Consider the following 25534-nt stretch of genomic DNA (forward strand, 5'->3'; position numbering starts at 1 on the left):
TTCTCATGTGATCGCCCCGATCGTCTCTGTCGCTTCAAAAAGTTTGCTCGCGATCGGGGCGATCATATGAGAACATTACAGAGACGTCTGCGACGATCGGGGCGATCCGATCGCTTCGATCGCCCGTGTTCTATCCGGGCGATCGGTCGCAGACCGCGGCGATTGCAAACGATTATATGAGAACTACTGCCACAGAGGGAAACGATCGAAGCGATCCAAACTGTCCCATGGGGCATTAATTTAATTAATTTTGGCCTCCCTTTTGCTTCTTCGCCGTAAAACGGCAATAACGAGAAGATAGAAGGCCACGAGGTTTGCCTTTGCATCGAACAGCTTGCTTCCCCTCCATTCGAATCTTTCTCTTCTACCCCTCCCCCTCATTTTTGAACACCTAAGTTCTTTTAGTATTGCCTTTGTCTTCGAGATATCAACCACAAAGAATGACATCAATGATAGACTAAATTCCATCTTCTAGTATCAACTTCAAATTAATTATGTACTGGATCTCTATGTAGTCCAACAGATAAATGACTTAATTAAAAAATCATGGTTGGACTAAATTGTTGCTGTTGACCTCTCAGCCATCAATGCCACCATTATCAAGGACTTTAAGTTTAGCTATGTTTAACTTTGCACAGCCACTTTGAAAGAGAAATTAAATGATGTTTGAATATTTTTACTATTCAGACTATTCAGGCTCAATTACACATGCATAGTTCATATTCTTTGTTTTGACAGCCCTTTGGTTACATCTTCTGGCTAATTTTCATCTTGGATATTTGCCTCCTTTGCATGTTGTACCGGAAGCAAAAAGCGGAGGAAGTCCATCACCCACACCAAGCTGATCAGCCACCTTATACAGAACTGCGACAACCCGCTGTGGTTGGTAATTGATGAGTGGATCAACTCTTTGTTGGTCTACGAAACAGACCTGTATTAAAGCCCATATGAAACGATACTGAGTAGAAAATCACTGTTATTACCGCTCCTTCATTGTTGAGCACTATTCTGGATTTATCAGTGTGAAACCCACCTGAAGTTATATTATATATATATATATATATATATATATATATATATATATATATATATATATATATATATATATATATATATGTCTGGATTTATCAAAACCGGGTCAAGACCAAAAAGCCTGGTCTGCACTTTTTCCAGCAAAAGCACCGTCCTTGTCAATCAATCAATCAAAAACAAACTGTCACTTGTTAGCATGCACACCAACCTTGCTTGTGTGTCAAAGCCTCATGGCAGCTTCTCAACCCTGCACCCAGCCGCCACCTGGAAGTTCAAAGACGATAATTCAGCCCCAAAATCCCACTTTTGGAAAGTGACCAAACCCTGACTAGGACCACCCCCCCAGCAAGCCCACAAATCAATGACTGACCCTGGTCTCCCTTGGGCTGTTAGGTCATTGACTAAGCTACCCAGCACAGGCTCCGGTGACGGAGCCCCCCCTCAATTTTTACGCGTGCGGCTGGCTTGAAGGCCGACTGTCGTCGGCCTTCAAGCATGGCTCGCGGAGTCCAAAATTCGTCAAATCAGTGTAGAATTTCATGGTGTAGTTAGCTGTGACTGACAAAAGATGGCTGCTTAGATAACCAAAGTAGTCACTTGGATAGTTAGCTAGTCCTAACCGTATTTCTTCCCTCTCCTGCTAAACAGCAGATTAAAGAACTTTCCACTCAGGAAAAGCAAAATATAACTGTTGTGGTTTAACTTTGTCTTTGGCTTAATATTTTTCAAACCAGTTTGATTTCTATTTCCCTTTGTTTCACATTGTGATAATGAATGTAAGACAATGAAAATTAAAAATCAAACTGGTTTGAAAAAATTTAAACCAAAGATAAAATTAACATAAAAACCACAACAAAACCATGCCAAATTCTGACCCTATTTTGATAAATTCAGACATATATATATATATATATATATATATATATATATATATATATATATATATATATATAACTGCAGACAGTACTGTTTCGGCCTTCTGGGCCTCATCAGTGCAGTGCTGAATCTAGGATGGAGGTTAAGCTGTATAGCCACCCCAAATGATCCCACACTTGTGGTATCATCTAAGCCATGCCAGAGTGCTCAAACTAGAAAAACTAGTGAGCATGCGCAATGCTAGCGGCAATGACTCATATACTGGCCCCAGAAGATCACAAACAAGGAACTCTATCAAAGGAGATTTGAGGAAAAACTTGGAGACTCCCGGGAAAATCTGGAGAGTTTTTGTGCTTAGTACTATCACATAAAATGTCTGTAAATGATAAATTCTTAAGATAAGTAACAAAATCTCTGTACATTTACCAAATGAATTGGTTAAAAAAACATCATAAAATCTCTGTAAAATTTTCACATCCTCATGTCTTCAAACCAGTACTGAATACAGAGCGAAAAAGAGAGAGAGGGTGATAAAGAGGGAAAATAACACTGACCCGACAACTGCAGTTGGACCATATAATTGAAGGTGCGTTATTGAAGCTATAGATTGTTATTGCAAGAACTAAGAAAGTAGTGCTGATTTATTTGTGAGTGGCCATGGGTGTCCAAAAAACAAAGGATCGGTTTTAAGAGTTATCCAGTCTGGTAGTGTAACTTTTACAATGCACGTGTTCCTCGGTAAGCTTTAAACTGAGCCGGTAAATCAACATGTACTCTGACGTTTGAAACACGTACCGGAATCACGTAAGAAATTTTATGAACTACACACAATAAATTATAAAATGACACTGACGAGGTGTCCAAAAAACTCTATAAAATGACACATACGGGGCTTCATAAAATGTCCCTAAAATGTCCATAAATTGGCACAAACGGGCTTCATATAAAGTTCATAAAATGTCCATAAATTGACACAAGCGGGGCTTCATAAAAATCTCCATAAATTGGCACAAACGGGGGTTTTAAAAATGTCCATAAATTAGCACAAGCGGGGCTTTACAAAACGTCCATAAAATCTCTATAAATTGACACAAACAGGGCTACATAAAATCTCCATAAATTGGCACAAACGGAGCTTTATGAAATGTCCATAAATTACTGGCAAAAGCAGGGCTTTATAAAATGTCCAAAAATTGGCACAAACGGGGCTTTATGAAAATAATGTCCATGGTAATCTTCCACAATTCTGCATATGTACGAAAAATAATCCAAATTACCATGGAACCTTACATTGTCATTACCTAGTTATTGTGTCTAGTGCAGACACAATGCAGAAGGGGAAAAAATCGGATAAATACTTCATGTAACCTAAGATATCAAGAAATGCGCATAGAGTTTCACTGGGTTTCCCGTTCCGTGACCATTTACATGAGGATAAGAACACATTCAGGAAAGTGTAACCACTCGATATATCATCGTGACCATTTCGCAATCACTCGAGTACAAGGAGATGTTCGGAACCCAATTGAAATCAAGCACGAGCACAAAGAGGATATTCAGAGCCAATTGAATTCGAGAATGATCACAAAAGGGATATTCGGGACCAATTGAATTTGAGAAGGAATATTCTGCGACGTTTGCGATGCTCTATGTCAGTGATAATGCATTTGCCTCTAGTAGCGAACTGCCGCGGAACTAGCTAGCCCAGAGAAGTTATTGAGAGTTGTATTTCGTAGAGCAAGAAAACGCTGAAGCTGCCCGACTGAAAACACCTGTGACTGACCAAACATCTGCAAAAGCTGCTGAGTATTTATGTGGACAAAGTAATAATAGAAGTGGTAAACTACTTGCAAATCATGTAAGCGTCGGTCAATTTTACTATTTACGTCTACTGATTACGGCTTATAAAGTGAGAGCTTCGATATTTACGGGATTGTTGCCTTTAAGAGCACGAGAAATTGCAGACAGTTCTATAAACACAGTATATCTACCACTTAAAAAAATCACAATTTTCGGGGTAACAATGGCCTTTATTAAGCGTGCAAATGCCCTCCAAATGCCCACAAATTTTTTGAAACTCAAAACTCTAATTACTATGCGAATACAGCCGCTTCTATTGCTCCCGCTGCTACGTGCGAAATGCGCCAACTGGGGTTAGGTTAGCTTCTGTCATTCGTTTCCTTTAATAGATAAAGCCGCTTACGATGTTAATCTGTGATTATCAATGATTCGCCGCATGAATGCACGCGCGCTGACTTTACTCACGCTTTATAAATTTAGACTTCGCTAATGTTTGACCCTGTTCCAATTTACTGTCAATTTAAACGTTTTAGGTTTTGCAAAGTTTGTTCGTGCACGTATTGTTACGGAATTGCGAAAAAGCGTGCTTCCGAGATAAATGAAGTAATTTCATTACCTCCTTTTGATCGTGATTGGCACGAAAGTGTTAGTTTTTGTTATCCCTTGTTGGCCCGGCGATAAGCTGTTGGTGTTTACGCTGTTTATAAAATTAACAAATCTGCTTTAATGTCTAAAGAAGCAATTGAAAAAACAGGGTTTTAAGTATAAACAGGCCTAAGAAGTGCGATCCTCCAGTGTGAACAGAAAATAAGCGTCAAACTGTCACTATTGCTTGTGCGTCAAACATTTTCAAAAGACGACAGGGCAAGATCGTGGAGATAAGGTTGTCGCCTTTCACAATTTGCAATGTATAAAAACACACAGTATTTTAGGCGATGATGTGAGGTCTGTTGTCTTAAGTAATGGTTTTGTAGCTGTTCGACCGACCAAATAGGACTGCGAACTAACTACGTGAACGTCGAATGGCACATCAAGAAATCGCCACGAAGAGCACAGAGTAAAATTCTTCTGGAAAGTTAGAAAGGACTTAAACGGATGAGACAAATTATATTTAAAAAGACAACTTCTACAATTGGCCTGTGTAATACAATTACGAGACCACGTTTGACCTCTGTCGCATGTATTACCAAATGTCACGCTACAAGATAACGCAACTTTTGTTTAGATCTTGTTGAACAGTCATTCAATACAGAAGTTGCTAGCTATTTTTATTACAAACATCTATGTTCTTTATTTGAGATCCCGTTAGGAAACGTCATCCCTCTGCATGCACTGCGTGCCGTTTATTATATTGCCCGCCATTAGAAGACACATCCACATTTTGAGAAATAATTTTTGGAAAAGATTGCTGAATATGAGATATTATTGCCAAACACGTCGATTTTAAGAGCTATTTTTGCTGTGAACTAATTAAATACCTTATTAAGATTTATGACACGCATTCGACTCCTGACACCCAATTTTATTTCCAAAATTCAGAAAACAACTTTGAATTGGGATTTGGGGGGGGGGGGGGGGGGGGGTGGGAGGTGGGGCAGAGTAACACAATTTTTTGCAGAATTATCTATTCTTAAGGGTACAAGTCGACCCATAATTAAAGAGCGTGAAGGAAAAGAGCAAAAGCATACATCTTAGGCTCAATTAGCAGCCAGAAAATCAGCCCACGCTCATCCCCAAAACGAAGATCCTAATCCTCCAGAAAAACCAAACACATCTGGACTCGAGAGATCAGCGGAAATCAACCATAGTTACATGGGTGATCGCGAGTACCAGTATCCACCTTGCACTAGACACAAGTTCGCATTGCGGACCTGTTATTATATTCCTTACCGGTCCCAGCAAATAAAAGCTCAATCAATTTGTTGAAACCTTGTTAAACTAAACATGCCTTTTGGTGTCAGCTTTGGAGTCCCCATCATTTTTTTTTAGAAATAAACCCCATTGAGGCGACCACTCCAAGTGCCTGATAAAGTAAATTTCCAATAAAATGCGTTGATTACATGTGTCAGATTCTGAGCAAAAGTGTCAACATAAAGCAAGAAAGCGACGACACGCATGACTGAGTGCAGGACGTCAACGTCAAAAGCGTCAGGATCTTTGACCGCAAAACCACACGGCTATTCAAAACAACTTTCCGGAAGACGAGGCTTGCCGACGTGAAGTACTCCATGATTTATGCGTGAAAGCGAGGATTCGAACTTAAAAACGAGGCTAGCCCCTAAAAAATCTTTATATGTCAAAACAGGAAAACGGCACGAAAAAGCACGCGACAAAATATTGGGCTTGCGTTCTCATTCGTCGTACGCAACTCGATGGACGGAATGATAGTTCTACAGCAAGCGTTTTAGCATACAATATTTTTCGCTGAACGGTACTCAGAAAGACTTCACAAAAGAAAATAAGTGTTTCAACTTACAATATTTGTCGCTGAACTGTACTTATAAAAACTTCACAAAAGAAGATAAACCAAAAATACGGTAAGCACATTGCATCAACAATACTTATTACAAAAAGATAGAGTACCCCTAGTGCTAGGGTTACTCTAGCACGGGTTTACCCGAGCACTTGCACATTCAGAGTGTTTACAAAGTAGAACAGGCTTACCCTGACAATAAGAAAGCCCAAGCTGTGCGCTTGGGCTACCCAAGCGAAAGTCAGGGTGTTTTAAAACGGTTTTCTAGTTACAACTAGCGTACCCAGAACAACAAGAACTTAACTTTGGCTCCAAGAAACAAAATATATGACCAAAACATCGATAAATCGACAAATTGTGCGGGTCAAAGGAACATCAAATTTATCCAGCTCAAATTTTGCGTCAAGGAGAAAACATTTCCGATATATACTGAGGGGTTCAGTTTTATCGAGGAAATGTTCGCTACGATGCCTGTTGCCACTATCTCTCATTATAAAATATTCGGCGAATGCCAGTCATTTGTTCGGTATAATTATATATGCCGTCAAATACTATCTGGGGTTTCAGCAAACATAGAAATACCGGCGATTTAACTCTAACAGCCAAACTACGTAAATTAAGCAAAAATCGATTTTTACGCTAAACGTACGTGTTATCCGTTAAGTGTTTTGTTTATCAAGTCACCAACAATAGGGTGACTAGCTTGTCAGTTGTCTAGCTCGAGCAGAAGGCGAAAGTAGCCTTAGCTGTGAAAATCAGGGTTGTCTATTACCCTCTAGGGTAACCCTAGCACTAGCTAAAGGGAATCGGAAGGGTTACCTTGTAAACAGGGCTTTAACCCTATTCAGACCGGGCTTTTTTTGGTCTTTTCAGACCGGCGGGGGGCGGATTCCGCCCCCCCTCCGTAACTTCCAGAATATTTAAGAAATCGCAATGAAACTAACAGGATAAATAGTATGTCCCAAAATCTATCTTTTAGTATATGTCACGTGGGATGATGACGTCACATCACGTGACAATAACATCATAATATCAAAACAGCCGCCATCTTGGATCCGCCATCTTGGATTTCGAAATTTTTCCAAAACGTCAGAAAACCGCCCAAATTTACTGGAAAATACTCAAAACCAATAAAAATGTGCTTAAAACCCGTAAACAGGTGAAAATAATTGCTTCAAAGTTATTTTTCATTAATACAAACACGAAAGTTACAAATTTGGGAAAACATGCCTGTCAAAATGCCGTTGCCATAGTGACGTCTAGTTTCTGACACAACAACCTACCCTACCAAATTATTCCCAGATAAATTTTAGATAAAGTCGCAAAGTTTGGCAGCGTTTGGTTCAATATTAAAAAAGTTATAAGCGTTCAAAGTCGACGCGGGCACTTTCCGCCCCCCCCCCCCGGTCTGGATAGGGTTAAGCTCAGAATTAAAAACATTTACATTTAACGAAATTGATGCTTGGATGCATTGGTTCTTACACAGCGTACATTTTGGAAGAATTTTGATCGATCTTTGTTGAACAATTTTTCCTTTAACCCTATCCAGACCGGGGGGGGGGGGCGGAAAGTGCCCGCGCCGACTTTGAACGCTTATAACTTTTTTAATATTCAACCAAACGCTGCCAAACTTGGAGACTTTATCTAAAATTTATCTGGGAATAATTTGGTAGGGTAGGTTGTTGTGTCAGGAACTTGACGTCACCATGGCAACGGCATTTTGACAGGCATGTTTTCCCAAATTTGTAATTTTCCTGTTTCTATTAATGAAAAATAACTTTAAAGCAATTATTTTCATCTGTTTACGGGTTTTAAGCACATTTTTATTGGTTTTAAGTATTTTCCAGTAATTTTGGGCGGTTTTCTGACGTTTTGAAAAAATTCGAAATCCAAGATGGCGCCTGTTTTGACATTATGATGTCATTGTCACGTGATATGACGTCATCATCCCACGTGACATATAGCAAAAGATAGATTTTGGGACATACTATATATCCTGTAAGTTTCATTGTGATTGCTTAAATATTCTGGAAGTTACGGAGGGAGGCGGAATCCCCCCCCCCCCGGTCTGAAAAGACCAAAAAAAAGCCCGGCCTGAATAGGGTTAAAACAAGCCGCATTTTGTAACTTTTGTCTTTAGTAAATTATTTTACTAACTTCTTCAAAGTCGCTAGCAAAACATACTCGAGTCAGCTATGGATGAATGGACGGATCGCAGTGTATAAATGTAAATGCATGCTAGAATAGGTTCGTGGCGTGTTTCACGTACTTCAGGCTTGATCACGTGGGAAGTAGCTATTTCGTGTAAGGTTGTCGGAAAAAGCGTGAACGTGGCTTATGAAGCAACACCTGGGCGCTTTTTAAAATTCCGTGTATTCCGTGTGGCGAATGGAACAGTATTTTCCGGTTGTTTGCACCAACAAAGCAAAACAAATGGCGGACTCGTTGCCTCTTTTACTTGCTTTGCAGTTGTTCGACGACTCTGAAGTTAAAACGAACGATATTTTAAGGGATGAGGATGATATTTTTTTCAGTGTAGCTAGCTGTTACCTGCGAAGGAATTTAAATAGATGTCCGCGACTACTTTGATATACGATACCAGCATATTTTCCTGACGAGTCCAAGAGACACTTTCGAAGGACGAGAGAAACATGCGAGCTGTTTACTCGCCAGGCCATGCTCACGAAGGATACCACTTCGTAACGGATCTGGACTAGCAATTATTCATGCTCGAGTAAGAGCTGTAAGCTTTCGGTGACAAACAAACACGCCGAGCACTGTGTTGAGAAGCCATCTTGTCTTTGATTCCGGCTCGGAGAAGCTGGGCCCAAGCAGGAACAGTCGAATGGAACGGTATTTTCCGGTTGTTCCGATTTTCCGGAATTTTATTCTGGGAAATTTCTGTTCCATTCGCTTCCCAACCCGGAATCTCCGGAATTTTTGGTTGAATGGAAAGCGCCCCTGGTCTAAGAATGGGTTGCAAAAAGAAAGATAATATGAATAAGCCGCTCCATGCACTGAAAACCTGTAATAAAACAACACTAAGTAACGCACGCGCTTCACTTAGCATCTCATCAGTATTAAATCACTCAAGCAACCTACGCAGCTTTCTCATCGTTTTCTGCGAAAGGTTTCTTGCATAACGCGTTAAAAACCCGCTATTCTGCCAGATAATCTACACTTGAATGTTTTACGATAAAGGTAAAAAGATGCCATAACAAATTAAACACGAAGAATCGTAATGCAATGTAAACATTCGTAGTAAACTGGATTTCGTAGTAAACTGGATTACGAATGGATTACGAAATCCTTTAGCTTGAGCCGACCACTGACACATGTTTCTTCCATGGTCCAATTCCCGACCTGGGGTAAGTTTTGCGTAAGATTCCCTGCTTTACAGAGGTAACCTCAAGTGAATTGCCCAGGGCATGTCGGGGGAGGGGTATTGAATGTCCTCTCCTTCCTCGACTAAAATATTTAATTTGCGTCATACAACTCCACTTCTTTTTTATCCCAGATGGATAATGGCCGTCCAGTTCAACTTCCGGTCACACCGGATATTCAGACCCAGGCTCCTCCTGGTCAACCAGTGCAACCTGGACAACGGGTTTATGATCAAAGCACTCCTGGTCATCAAGAACAACCTCAGGCTGGGCAGGGATTTGACTTGACTATTGACACCGATTTTCTCAAGTCTCCTCTGTGCTACATTAAAATAGCAGAATTTGTAAGTACTCATTCATTGGAAAAAGGAAAGGCTCTGCATAGGAACGAGGTTGCCATTAATGTAGTGTTAGTTTTTGATGGTCGAGTAGACTGAGATTGAAGCAATGTTGTTATTGAGCATTGAACAAGATCAAAATAAGGTTTGATTTGGCTGATAATGGCAAGATATGTTTTTATCTCTCACAATGTTCGCCCTGGAAGGACAAGGTTTGAATCTCTCTGAAGAGATGTTGATAACTTATATTGCATTTTATTTTTGTTAATGTTGCTGGAAGGTGAGCTTTGTTTTTTCTTTGTCTCTTTTTTCTTTGTCTCTTGTCTCTTTATCCTCTTGAACCCCTCGGTTGGCATGTGAGGACATCAAGGAAAACAGGCACTTCCGTTTTTCATGCGTGGAGGGGCCTAGACTAGGAGAGTGCCTCTCTGTCTCTTGCGTTTCTTCTCTGGCATTCAAGCTTTACACCCGTGGTACAAGTAAAATGGCGAGTCCGTCGTTGGCCACTTGTATGAAGTTGTTATCAGTACTCCTTTTGAAATATAGAATGTATACGTATAAACATCTTGAGTTCAAATATGGCCACAGAAACTATTCCCTTTTACGTATATACTTTGCAGTGTATTAGGGTCGTATGTTTAACTGATTTCTCGTTTTGCAGGTCGTTCTTCTCTGTGCATGGGCAAGTGTCGTGAAATACATAGATGACTTTCAACAACTTTACAAATATTATTACAAAATCGATGACAAAGAAGCCAGATTCTTTAACTTTGTCGCAATATTTTGCTGGGTGTTGGTTATTCTTTGTCTGATAATTTACACGTTCAGCGTCACTTCGTTTTGCAAATGGAGACGGCCGTCTGTGTTCACTGCAATGGTAAGTTTCCATAAAAAGAGGGAGAACACCACATTACTGTTGTTAAACCAGTTAATTTGTAGACCGGAACTACGTTTACTCACAATCATTTACTAGCTATCACGTTTCATATCAACTATCCATCCATCCATCCATCCATCCTTCCCTTCCTGCCTCCCTTCACTTGCCAAAATGAAACTTCTGGGAAAACAAACTTACTTTTTCTTTTATTATTACGTCAAAAATCCTCGAGTAGAGGAACCTCATCGATATTGTAAACCGACGTTTCATTTTATCAAGTATTCCTAAACGAAACGACTTAGTGGACCCAAACTTTATTGTATTGAGGTATCAACGAAGTCAAAATTAAAAAGATACGAAAACAAACAAACAATGAACCATGGACCGGAAATCAGCTTAAAGTATGACTGCAGATTCTGAGTCAATTGTTAATATTTTTTTTGTAAATTGCAGTGTTTGATATTTTACTTCATCATGTTTGCATTGCTGCTCGCCTATACTGGAAAACTGGTGTATCGTACTGCTCACTTGGGAAACTGGTTGCAGAATTTTATTAAAGCCAATAAGAGGTCTGTAGATAAAGTTACAAACATGCACAGGCCACTTGTCGTTTCCCTTGGCGTCGGCTCGGTATGTTGTTTTATTATTTATTTACTACAAAACTACATAAACGCTTATTTGTCAACAGGAGAATGTTCAGTGAATGCGAACTACTTTCGAAACTCAAGTGAATATCGATCTTAAAGCAAATTGATTGGTACGATTGGAAAGACGATGAATTACAAACTGTTCATTTTTTTATCCAAACAACAAAACAGATTAAACCAAAACGATTTTTTTCATACTTCATACTGTTCATGCATTTCATTCACATGCTGAATTTTTTTTATTCATTTTTTAATCAACGTTGTCCTTGCTTTACCCTCGGACGTACAGGGGAGGGGGCGGTGGATTTCTTTATCTTGAGGTTTTTTCCTTAAAGAAGCCGGATTACTATTTAAGAAATAGAAAACATGTTCCGTGTTTCTATCGAGTTATAGAAACACGAGTGGAAGTTTGGGAGAACGAGAAATGCTGTGGGAACACGAGTCGATAGACGAGTGTTTCCACAGCTTTTTCGAGTTCTCCCAAACTTTCACGAGTGTTTCTATAACTCGATAGAAACACGGGAAACATGTTTTCTATTTCTTTTAGAAAACAGCACAAAGTAAATAACGCACATCAAAGTAATATTTACATAGCGCTTTATTTAACATCAAAACGTAGATTCTCTTCACCTCGCGGTTTTACGTCATGAACATAATCAGCCAATCATAGTAAGGGAGTCGATGAACAGAAATAAATCACTGTTCAACATTTGATTCAAGGCTAAAATTCACCGTTTTTTGGCCAAACAAACAAAGAAACAGGCCCCAAAGTTAACGTAATTATAAGAAATAACTAAGCCGATGGTTTAACTGAAGTCGAGCACTGGAAGGAGTCAAGAATTGTGGTTTTATTTCGCTTCATCGAACTAACCGAATGGTTTGACGACCGATGCTGTCGATCGAGCGACTCGAACCTTGGAGGTGAAAGTGCATTATTTTCCTGTTAAAAGAAGTTTGACTCGGCATTCTGAACGAATACCTTGTCCTGTTGAGGAGCTGTGAATAGTTCTGAAGTGCTGCAAAGCCTAGAATGGAGTGAAGTTGCGCCAATTCATATACTTCTTTGAAAGGTCAGCCGCTTCGATAATTTCTTTCACAGACTATTTTAGAATGTGTAGCGGGCTCTGTAAACATCTTACTCGCTTGTTTTCAAGTGTGCAAATATTTGTTTAGTCTTAACCTGGTTTTTGTCAGCTGTGACATTAAAATTTGGCACAATTCATAGTTGTTATTTTTGCATTGCTTGTTTCAGCGCCGTGAATATTGATTGCCGTATCTACGACAACTGTCTGTGTCTCCATCGAGTTATAGAAACACAATTTTTAACCAATCAGCGCACGTATTTACTTTGTGCTATTTTCTAAATAATACTAAAACGTTCAGTAGCTGTTCATTCACCTCTTGTGGAAATTTTGATATGTAACCATGTGTCCATGATTTTTGACGTTGCCATGGTGGCAACGCCATAATTACAAGCAAGTCTGGCCAAAAATCGCCATCTTTGTCATTTTTCTTTATTTTTCCATTTTTTCAAACAAAGTTGTACGATTAGTTTAATTTTGCATTGCATAAGCATCCTGGTTTGTTTATGCATCAATTTCCGTTATTTTCTGACTTTCTAAGAAAATGGTGAAATTCAAGATGACGGATCCAAGATGGCTGCTCTAATGACGTCACATTACGCCATTCGACGTCACCACCAAAAAAATATGTCATCTTAAAGAGTAAGCTGAGGGCTTTCTACTCAATGCAAAAACACTTTCGCTGCGCGTTAATAGAACGAAAACCCTGTGGTCGGGGAATCCATCCCCCTGTTACCACGGTGGGGGTATGAATTTCTTTGCTCGTCCGAGGGTAAAACCACCTAAAAGCGCACATGGCCCGGAAAGTACTAACTGTGCTTCATCTTGACAGGCTTTTGGATTTTTATCCTGCATTATGTTCATCGTGGATATGGTGTTAACCTACAAGTTGTTTCAAACCCAGCGAGGGCAGGAGACACCCCCCGACCAAGGTTCTCCCCAAAGACGGGCCTGGGATATCAACAAGGACTATTTACGGTCCCCGGTGTTTTATGTGAAATTGATAGAAATTGTAAGTCCTCGTTGCTATTTGTATACGCTTGTTAATATGCATACCTTATTTTTATGTGCATCTGAAGCTAGGAGCGGGGGACGATGTGAATAAATTCCCACTCTAGAAAACTTCAAAGAAAAAAGTGTTCTTTAATATAGTGTTGAACTGCTGTCAAATAAATGTTTTACACGATCATGACGATACAGATCTTTTAAGAACAAATATGCTACCTCCAATTATCTAGAGTTAACTAGGAGAGTTTCTGGTAGGAGAACATTAGCTAAACTACGTATTAGTAATCATAAGTTAATGATCGAACTAGGCAGATATAACAATACGCCCAGAGATAATAGGCTTTGCCCAGTCTGTGATTGTAATAAAACCGAAGATGAAATTCATTTTCTCTTTTATTGTTCCAAATATGCAACAATAAGAGATAACTTTTACAAGAAAATACAACCTATCATCTTAAATGTCAGCCGGCTACCAGTGCCTGACTTGATTTTAGAATGAATGAATTCATCCGATTATTTTGTGACCATGCAATTGATTAAATTTATATCATCTTGTTTTGATTTACGTAACAAAATACTATCAACGAAATTAATTTATATCTCATCATTTTTTATTATGTTATTATGTTATTATTTTATTATTATTATTACTTATTATTATTATTATTATTTTTTTATTATTATTATTATTATTATTATTATTATTATTATTACTTAATAATTTTACGCTTTTGCAATATTGTAACAAATTTACAGTCATACAAATAAAGCTTGTTGTTGTCATAAACACTGCACGTATAAACCCTTCTTTATACTTTGCAGGCTTCACTGTTTGCGGCGTGGGTGTGCATCGTAAAGTACTTTGCAGACATAACACGTACAAACCAGCATGTCCCATTCTTTTATGAACATCAACCCGAAGGTTCCAAAGCAGCTTTCTTTAAAGGAGTCACAATCCTATCTTGGGTGATGGTCATTCTTTTAACTTTGACATCCGCGTTAAGTTTTGACAAATTTTGCAGCCGCTCTTCTCCTTGGACTCTGACGGTAGGTTACGATTTAGTTCCTCTTACCATTATTCAAACTTATCAAAAAGGTCTGTATAGCAGGCGAATATTTTTGACAAGTGAGTGCTGAATATTTCGATTGAGTATTTTAGCCCCCTGATGTTGGATTGGTAATATAGAGGAAGCGTGGTGCGAGTAAAAATGGAAAGATCGCCCAGCAAAACCGCCTACATTTGTTACAAAATGGCTCGTTTTTTAACTGGTAGCTGCCGGATTAGATTATATTCAGCAGCCTGCTGAAGCTTTACTAGACTCGTTTACTGAAAATGTTTCTAAGAGTGCAAAAAGTACAAGATTTGTCTGCTATCATGTAAGATAATTTAAATTCAAGTTTATAAAAACACTCGGCAGAAGCAAGGAGAGATTTCAAAGTTCAGCATCAAGTAATTTTTAGACCCCATATCTTTTCTCCTATAAAACTAAGAACAGTTGTTCGAAACTCATAAAGGACTGCAAACATGACCTTCATCTAAAATGCTTTTTTGAGAGAATTATTCATCCTTAGTGAGCACATACGATTCTTATTCGCGAGTTGTGAAGAATAACAGAACGAATTGAACGAGCGAGTGACTGCGCGAGCGAGTGACTTCGTTATTCTTCACAAACAGTTCGTCACCGATGTTCTATTTCGCGCCCCCTCCCGATCCTGCATTCCTCCCGCCCTCCTCCCCTCCTTAAGGAAGGAAGGTGTGAAAGCTTAACTATATTGTGGTCTATTGTTACTTTGCTGTCATTATGTAACTTTTTTTTATCTTTTATGATTCTTGCAGACAGTGTTTATATATTTCATCTTGTCCATTTTGTTGATCGCTTCTTGTGGAAACCTGACACCACGGGCTGTCGAACTAAAAAAGCGCGAAAATATTGTGTTAGGAAAATATGCCAGAGAGTCAATGACCAAGCTTAACATATTAGCTCTTCAGATAGGGCTGGTAAGTATATTGCAGAATTTAATACACTGATACGTTGTAATTTGTAGGAAAACAACAAGACCTTTTTCTATGCTGTTTTTCAAGTGTCTTGTAGGAAAATTCTGTAAGGCTGAACACGCCTTGCGCAGCCAGTTGCTTTTCTGTTAATTATGTGGCATGAACACCCTGACTATCCGGTGGTGATTCCTTTTTTTCCATTACATGTATCTCTATCGTGGTAATCTCCTTCCCATTAGGTACTTTGTAGGTTTTCTCTTTTTGTTAAAATATCCAAGAGGGTAAAATATTTTTCCACCCCTCCCCCTCCCATTTTGCCACCTTCTCTTAAGTAGAAAAGCTCTTTTTTTACTTTGCTCAGGAAAGTTTATCTAAAATTAGTAGAAACTCAGCTCTGTTCTATTGGAAATCCGCGAATCTGATTGGTTCTCCCACTGTTTTCTATTCGCCGATAGAAAACAGTCGCGCGCCTAGCACTTAAAGCGGTAAATTTTCTTGATTTTTGCCTTCAAAGTGCACAAAATTGTAGGTTTTGGATTGCAATCCTTTAGAGTTTCTACTAAAACAATTAGACTACTCGCCCTCGTTTTCTATGAGCGATAGTCAACTCGGCTGCGTCTCGTTGACTATTCGCTCATAGAAAACGAGGGCGAGTAGTCTAATTGTTAATTAGAAAATTAACATTGTCCTCGAGTTTGGCGTAGCCGTTGTTGTCACCGCATCTCTCTATAACAAACCGCATGCTGCAGTAACCTCTCCTTTTGTTCGTCTTTGACAGGCCTTCGGATTTTTTTGCTGTATATTGTTCGTCGCGGATATGGTGTTGAACTACAAGTTGTATCTGGCCCAGCGAGCGCAGGAGACATCCCTTGACCATGGACCTTACCAAAGACGAGCCGGAGATGTCAACACCAAATACTTGCGATCCCCGATGTTTTATGTAAAATTGGCGGAAATTGTAAGTCATGTTGTTATTTGCATACATGTAAGTTTGTAAGACTAGAACTTAACTGCAGTCCTTATACTATTGCTAACAGCTAGAGACGAAGAAGGTGCAAAGCATTTCCTATACCGTAAAAACACCAAACCAAAAAACGTAACATTTTGGATGCCACTTATGTTATGTTAGTACAGGAAATGGCTGACGTACAATTTGTTAAAAAATTGAGAATTCTTGGTAAGATTTAAAAGTTAAAATATCCCTTAGGCTGTATATGCAATGTTGCAAACAGTGACTCAACATCACATTATTTCTTTGTTGCATTCCAGGCCTTTCTGTTTGCGGCGTGGGTGTGCATACTAAAGTATTTTCACTTTCCCGGCCCTTTCGACGACGGGAAATTCAATTTTAGAGCCTTTAAAGATTCAAAAGCAATTCTCTTCAGAGGAATCACAATCTTTTCCTGGGCGATGGTCATTCTTTTGGCTTTGACGTCCGTGTTTAGTTTTGACAAGCTCTTTAGACGATCTTCTTGCTGGACTCTGATGGTAGGTAACAGACAACCTTGACACCATCTGTTGACCTTCTGATTTTACATTTCGGGTATCCTTGAAAAAGAGAGACGGGCTGTGGCGGAAGCCTAATATGAAACTCTGCTACAACTGTTACATTAATCTTGCTTATTTTCTTTTTTGCATCTTTTGTGTTTGCAGACACTGATTATCTACTTCATCTTGCTCATTTTGTTGAGCGCTTGTTGCGGAAACCTGACACCACGGGCTGTTGAATGGGGAGAATCCTACAAACGTTCTGTTGAGACAGACAAGCCTTTCAAATTAGCTCTTCTGCTTGGGCTGGTACGTATATTGATTGCATGATCCGTTGTACTTGGTAACTTTGAGATAAACAAAAAAGCCATTTATTATAATATAACACGACGAAAACACCAGAGAATTTTAGAAAATGTATTTCGTGCATGTTTTCAAGACGAGTGAAAGGTTTTATAATTTGGCTTTCTTTATCTGCTTTATGATATAACTTTTAGCAACGCATGGATTTTCTGTGTTTTATACTCTGCCAAAACATGTTTTTTTTTTAACCAATCAGAGCGGACACGCTCAGAATCGGAAGTCCTCTTAGACATTTCGCCTAAAACAACTTACTTAGACAGTCGAATTTATGTCACGAGGTATGCACACCCTGACATTCTCTAAACTGTGATAATTGTTTTTTACCTTTGTCTCTATTGTGGGGTTTACTATCTTTTACTTAAACCTCTAAATTCCAATTCGATCGGGAATCCGAGGGCCACAGGTTTGTCAGTCGAAAGACTGTTATGTGCAACCCTCGTAAAAAAAAAAAAAAAAAAAAAAAAAAAAAAAAAAAAACAAAGTTTATTTAGTGGCGAGCGAATCTTGGGTAGGCACCCCCTTTTCTGAAAAAAATAATGTTCACAGCATACTTGCTTACCCGGTCAGTGGGTCGGTCGATGGGGTGTAAAGTATTTATTTTTTTGTTAATGTTGCTGGACAGTACTTTGATAGGTTTTAGAGGCTGTAGGAAGACGGCCATTTTAAAATACGACCCCAAATCGGCCTTCCTGTCTGAAAACATGGTAAATGTTGTTTCCAAATTACTGTTGGTAAATGTCCCTATTCAAGGTCTTATTTGGCCAGAAGATGTGGCCGTGTTTTTGGAGACACCCATTAATGTGGAAGAACTTTTGCTCATGTCAGACTTCATGACACGCCAGCACTCAGAACCGTACAGCAGGATATATTTCACATTGCTGTTATATAGTCGGACCTTTGTCTTAAGTCTAACGGTTTGACTTCCAGATGAGCTGGAGTTGGCGGGTGTATTGCGAGCTTTTCCACGTCTAGCCTTAGTATCTTTCTGCATCTCCATTGTCTTTATTGAAGAGAGTTCCCAGGTACGTGAAGTCGCCCACAAACTTAATTGGGTCACCAGTGACTGTGATTGGTGCGATCGGGATGGCATTCATCATGACATACTCTCACTCGAGTCTTGGTTGTGTTGATGTTAATACCTCTTTGTTTAGCATAGATTTCCAGAATATCGTCTCCTCCAACAAGTTGGAACGGTTTGTGGAGAGAATAGCTAGGTCATCGGTAAAATTAAGGTCCTCTAGGTGAGAAAAGAAGTTCCATTAGTTGCCTCTGGGCTTTTCTGAGGTGGTCGTTCACATGGTTCAGTGAATGATGAGAAGGAAGAGGATGGGTGAGAGGATACACACTAGCCTGCGAGCCGCGAGAAAAATAACGCCTGATTTTAGGTTAGATACACCCCTGCCTCACTTCAGACTTGACTTGGAACCACTCGGAGACAGTATATTATTATCCAGGATGTGACACTGCATTCAAAGTGAGAGCTGGGATGGTATCCTTGATCCAGATGGTTGTGAAGAGGTCAGTCAGATTTTTTGTCGATGTCTCAATGTCAGCTTTCAGCATCTAAGTATGGACGGAATCATTGCCAGAAGCTTTGCCACTCTTCATGGCTTTCATGGCAGTTCTAACTTCAACTTCAGTATTATGTCGGGCTGTCGTGCATATCATCAGCCTCGGGGAGATTAGCTGGTTAATCTGGTTCTGGGTGCATGCATATGGTTAAGCACTTGTAATTGGAAGTGCTGCATTGCCAGTCCTTTCTTTGTCAGGGACAGACTGTCTGATGCTGTTACCACAAACGTATTAAGTAATCTTGAAAACGACACTCATCTCGCTTTTTTGCTGCAGCTTGTTCAGTATCATCAGTCAGCTCCTCTATATAGCACCTTTTTTCAGTGCTTTCGCACCTCTTCACGTCCTTTTCCTTACTCTTATAGACTATTTTGGACCTGCTCCTGCAGCCTTGGTGTCGAGCAAGTTGTTCTTTGCTTTTTTCTTCCATCAACCTCCGACCATTTATCACGTGTTAGCCACTCCTTTTTTTCTTCCTTCAACATGATCCGACAACATGCTTTGTATTTTCACAGTATATGTTCTTGATGGAAATCCATTTTATGTCAATGTCATGGTCTTCTTCATCGGTTTTCATAAAAAGCACATTAAAATATTTCTCAGTTCTAGCTAGGGCAAACGCATTCTTGATGTTGGGACACTTCAGTTTGGCAGCAATGTCTAGCTGTTTCCTGCGCGAGCGTTCATCTCGTGGTAATGCTTTTCGAAGCTGTAGCTTCATAGTTGCTGCAACTAAGAAGAGTTCACTGGATATACCACAGTCCATGCTTTTTATCCAATTTTTAGTCGTATTTACACGAACAATTGGTTTGCAATAAATAGTGCTTTTATTCAAAAACTGTAATATCATACATCGTTTAACTTCTTAGCCTTGGTTTAATTTTTACTGCAATATAGGTATATGCGTAAAGTGTTATCGTTATCATTATCACTGGTATTAATTAAGAGGCTGTCTTTCTTAAAAACACCCACTCAATTTCGCGTCAAAAATAATTTTGCCTGAAACTCTGGCAACTGGAAGACTTTTCCAAGGCTAAAACTTAATCAGATTTGGTTTGATTCAGAATGATTTTCTGGCCACGTTAGAAGCCATTAAATATTTTGCCCTTTTGGTCCCGCCGCAACGTCTGAAAAATAAGAAAAATAGGCATTTTTCAAGTCGCTGTCAAATATTTCATTTGCATCGAACACCGACAATCGTTATATCGATTTGCTCATAAACATGTCTAGTTTTCTAAGAAGTTAGCAATTTTTCCCCCGATTTATCGGGAAATGCGAAATCAAGGATATAATGACCACTACTGATTGGCATCGAAAGAAGGTTGAAAAATGGCCTTGATTTATGTAGAAGCGAATATTTCAATTTCGGGACCTAGCTGATAACTCTACTCTAGACAGCTGAAAAGTGTAGTTTTTTATCTGCTTAAATATGCAAAATCAAACGTACGTTTTCAGAAATTCAAAAGTTAGACCATTTGTATCAGCGTGGTATCAGCACAAATTGTGCAAGTAATAACAATATATCCGCATATATTGTCGTCATTACTCGCACATGTGCTGATACAAACGGTTATAACTTTTGAAATACTGAAAACGTACAGGTGATTTTGCATATTTGAGCTATCAGCTGCGTCCCAAAATTGAAATATTCGCTTGTAAGTCAAGGCCATTTTTCAACCTTCGTTCGATGCCGATCAGTAGTGGTCATTATACATGTATCCTTGATTTCGCATTTCCAGATAAATCGAGGGGAAAGTTGCTACTTTCTAAAACAATCTAGAAACGTTTATAAACAATTTGATATAAAAATAATTGGTTTTTGATGCGAATAAAGTATTTGAAAGCGGCTCGAGAATTCCTATTTTTCTAATTTTTCAGACGTTGTGGCGGGTCCCGAAGGGGCAAAATATTTGATGGCTCCTAACGCCGCCTGAAAATCATTTTGAATCAAACCAAATATGTTTCAGTTCTAGCCATAGTAAAGTCTTTCATTTGCTAGAGTTTCAGGCAAAAAAAATTTTTGACGCGAATTTGAGTGGGTGTTCTTAAGTAACGATTCTAGCTTAGCTAAAAGTTTTTAAAAATAAATTATTTAGAGAAGGCTACGATGTTCTTTAATTGCGTGTTTGCAATTGATTGGATTGCTGTTATATAGCCCTGTTACCATGGCCGACATCTTCCCTTTTGTTTGTATTTCACAGGCCTTTGGATTTGTATCCTGTTTATTGTTCGTCGTGGATATGGTGTTGAACTACAAGTTGTATCTGACCCAGCGAGCGCAGGAGACATCCCCCGATCAAGGACCTCCCCAGAGACAAGCCGAAAATGTGAACATCAATTACCTGCGATCTTCAGTGTTTTATGTGAAATTGGCAGAAATTGTAAGTCCTAGAAGTCTCACAATCAGAAATTAATTTCGTTTTTATATGATTTTGTAATTTTTTAATTCTTAATCCCATTTTTGGACAACCTTATACTAAATAATTAATTAAAGTGTCTGACTTTATTCTTGCCATATATGTTAATATATATCTATATATATACAATTTGCAGGTTCTCCTGTTTGTAGCATGGGTGTGCATCGTAAATTACTTCGACTTTGCCCTTTTATATAATATGAAGGGTTACTTGTACAGAGTTACCAGGCCAGACAACATTCATAAAGATTTAAAAGCAGATTTCTTTCAAGGAGTCACAGTCCTTTGCTGGGTGATGGTCAATATCTTGGCTTTGACATTCACATTACGTTTGGACAAACTTTACAGCCGCTCCTCCCGGTGCACTTTGACGGTAAATCACGGCACAGTTTAATTAATAACTGCCCACATCTCAGATAATAACGCTACCTTAGCCAAAAACACGAGGAGGCAAAGTGGCTTAGGGCGCTGTTTTTGCAATCCAAAGGGAACCAGGTTCAATCCCTCCACCCTGCCACTAGCTACAAACCTAGTCAGAAGAAGTTGGAACGCTTACGCTAAGAAGATAAAATATGCGTAAACTTGACGCTTAAACTTTCTCAATGGTGCATACAAATATTTTAAGAGCCCCCTCCCCCCTTTTAATGTTGAACCCATTGTGGCTATGGATTGTTTGTGCAATATGTTCGGGAGCTCAACATTGAGAAGGGGAGGGGGAGAGAAGGAATTAATTTGGTAATCGTGCCAACACTTCTGACGATGGTTGTAGATTTGTTGTCGGTCGCTCTGAGTTCATATTCGCGGGTACCCTTTGGTAAATAGCCAACTGGTCTTCCTCTTGCCAGTTGGGACTTATTTGTTTACTCAATTTTTAGTGGCATCTCTTTTTTAGCATAACAATGTTAGCGCTACAAACTAAGTATCAGCATAAAGCTTTTAAAATTTTCCTTCTGATAAAAAAAAACATTTCTCTTAAATGTATAAGAGAACGGCTCGAATAGAAAACCTAATGCTGTTTCGGGCGAATTGCGACGTCATCTTCATCATCAACATCATCGAATTAGTCTAGTCTAGACCGTAAATTCCTCCTTCCTCGCCTTATATATAGGGTTGACCCAGGCGGAAGAAGTGAAAGTTTAGAATAACCTGGCAATGCATACTCATGGTCAAAACGAACCAATCAAAAATGGCAGAGGATCGCACGAACCAGGGTTAAGATTTTTAGCTAGAAAGGAATATAATATATTCAAGTGCTGAGTCTTTTATTTTTTATTTTTAAAATCAAAGTTTTGACGACTCGAGTTTATTTGTCATGTTTGTCACCGCAGTGTCCCTAGCTTCTTGCATGCTCCTCCTATCTAATAATAATAATAATAATAATAATAATAATAATAAAAATTCTACTACAACAACTAATTATAATAATAATAATAATAATAATAATAATAATAATAATAATAATAATAATAATAATACATATTAAAATAAAATGGGCATTTTCACATTTGCACTCCACTACAGTCAGCGCCATCAAGCCCTACCTGCGTGGTTTAAAGCCTCCGTGATTAAGATTTGCATGTTTGTCATTGTGGGGATGCCTTGAAGAACAATTCCCAGGACAAAATACTACAGCTGTTATATATTTCAATACTTTTACTAATTTATGTCTTTGTTTGTTTCTTTTGAAATATTTGCAGACGTTGATTACCTACTTCGTCTTATTGATTTTGTTGATCGCTTGTTGCGGTTACCTTACACCACGTGCACTGGCTATCGACTTGGGAAAGGAATACAAAAATTGGGCAAATAAAGATTACGAAAATTGGCCGGCTGTAGCCCTTCGGATTGGCTTAGTAAGTATATATCGCATCTGTAAATACACTGATCCAAGTTGTAGCTTTTTTAGCATGCAGCGGTCAAAAAACGATGACATTTTTCTTCCCATGTGGTCTTTCCAGTGTTCTCAAGAGACGACGAAAACGACTTGCTTACTATATATATATGCCAGGCAGTTTAACCACGAATGCCCTGACACGAAACACGAAACACGAAACACGAAATGACATAACATGTCATGTCACGTCACGTCACGTCACTTCACGTCATATCACGACACATCACGTCATGCCCGCCATGCCATGTCACGTCATTTCAAAGCACGACATGTCATAACATGACATGACATTTTATGCTAAGACATGACGTGACATGACATGATATGGCGTGACATGACATGAATGAACAGAACAGAGTAGAGCAGAGCCGAGCAAAGCAGAACAGAACGAGACAAAACCTTTTCTGATTGGAGAATATAAGGTCATCAACGCCTTGTTTAGCCTACTTATGGAAGATAAATCTCATCGTTACTTTGCCCTCGTTCATGAAACTGGTCCATCCTCAGTTCGCCCTTGCTTCCCCTACATTCGAATATTTCTCTTCTACCCCTCCCCCTCATTTTTGAACACCTAAGTTCTTTTAGTATTGCTTTTGTCTTCGAGATATCATCCACGAGGAATGACATCAATGGTAGACTAAATTCCATCTTCTAGTATCAACCTACCAGTTTTTTTTTTCAAATTAGTTATGTACTGGATCTCTATGTAGTCCAACAGATAAATGACTTGATTAAAAAATCATAGGTTGGAGTAAATTGTTGCTGTTGATCTCTCAGCCATCAATGCCTCTATTCTCAAGGGCTTTTAGTTTAGCTATGTTTAACTTTGTACAGTCACTTTGAAAGAGAAATTAAATGATGATTGGATACTTTTACTATTCAGGCTCAATTACACATGGTTTATGTTCTTTGTTTTGACAGGCCTTTGGTTACCTCTCCTCGCTAATTTTCATCTTGGATATTTTCCTCCTTTGCATGTTGTACCGGAAGCAAAGAGCGGAGGAAGTCCATCACCCACAGCAAGCTGACGAGCCACCTTATACACAACTGCGACAACCCGCACCTGACCAGACAACTGATACACAACTGCGACAACCCGCTGTGGTGGCTAGTTATGTTTAACATTTTTGCAAACCGGCCGCGGCATATATACTGTTTAAATAGAACAGAACATAAAAGTAAAATAGAATAGAAAAGATTAAAATGGAATGGAATAGAAAAAATAGAATAGAACATTAATTAAATACATCCGTACAACAAAAGGGGTAAAGATAACTATACAATACACTTCTCAATTCTAAGGCTTGCAAATATAATTGGAAATACATGTTCTCCGAGTTCTAGATTTGAAAGACTATGGTCGTATATCATTATATAGCTGTGCTGTGCAAGTGAATACCTGACATTTTAAGACGCACCAAAACTGTTTTGCAAATCGAAACGATATATTTCGAAAGAGATGTGTGCTTGTTAGTCGCAGAGCCTGAAGTACAGTTTAGGTGAGTCTCGAAGCACCTGGAGCTCCTCAACTCCTTGGAGACCCCGTCTTAGAAACGGCATTATAATCAAATAGGATGTTAAACTCAAGTGTAGTCTCATTGCCGAATCAGAAAATAATAAAAAAATGAAACTATACTTTTTTGCGTATCACTTAATGATTTATTTCGTTTTTCATACAGTAAAAACCCGCATGTAAAAACCGTCTTTTTTCAGAGTTTGGCAAAACAGGTTCTTGTATTATGGGGTACTTATTGACAGTTTAGGCTAGGTAGGTTTTTAATTAGGTTCTTAATTTCCAGAGTAGACATTTTTGTTGATTATCAGAAAATAGTATAAAATCTGGTCTGTTCTTCATTATAAATATTTATTAATGTGCCCATGTTGCCAATAAATTAAATAAATTAAATAGTTAAACCCCACATATATGAACCTGTTAAAATTTGTTTGGCTAGACAGGTTCTTATATTTTGGGGTATTAAAAAAGCAAATTTCTGCCAAAAGGTTCTTAAATCCCTAGGTTCTTACACGCGGGATTTTACTGTATTTCAGCACCTTTAAAAATTTTTTAGACATTTGTATGTTAGGCAGAGAAAGAAATGGGTGATACAAGTCTTTTGACCAGGATAAAAAACAAGACACGAAATCGGGTACTAAATTACTTTCGAACAGCCCTAGTACGTTTCCCCACACCTCTTGGTATTTTTTTCACGTTTTTTCCAGACAGTGACTCTTAAAGAAATGAACAAAATGTTCTTCTTTTCATGCAAGTATTAAGATAATTAGACGGA

The 25534-nt window shown here is 38.8% G+C and overlaps 1 protein-coding gene across 1 annotated transcript in view; it reads left to right on the forward strand.

Moving 5' to 3' along the window:
• LOC144649961 (uncharacterized) overlaps positions 1-24798 on the forward strand; it is a 54897-nt gene extending 30099 nt beyond the window's left edge. The window contains exons 5-11 of the mRNA XM_078509563.1: positions 16291-16470; positions 16782-17000; positions 17166-17309; positions 21137-21316; positions 21489-21725; positions 23050-23205; positions 24168-24798. Coding sequence (XP_078365689.1) covers positions 16291-16470; positions 16782-17000; positions 17166-17309; positions 21137-21316; positions 21489-21725; positions 23050-23205; positions 24168-24368 — 1317 coding nt within the window. The 3' untranslated portion in view covers positions 24369-24798. The remainder of the gene's footprint in view (positions 1-16290; positions 16471-16781; positions 17001-17165; positions 17310-21136; positions 21317-21488; positions 21726-23049; positions 23206-24167) is intronic.
• The last annotated feature ends 736 nt before the right edge of the window (positions 24799-25534 follow it).

This window comes from Oculina patagonica, chromosome 4 (assembly GCF_052425735.1).
Source record: "Oculina patagonica isolate OP01 chromosome 4, crgOcupat, whole genome shotgun sequence".
NCBI classification, from domain to species: domain Eukaryota; kingdom Metazoa; phylum Cnidaria; class Anthozoa; order Scleractinia; family Oculinidae; genus Oculina; species Oculina patagonica.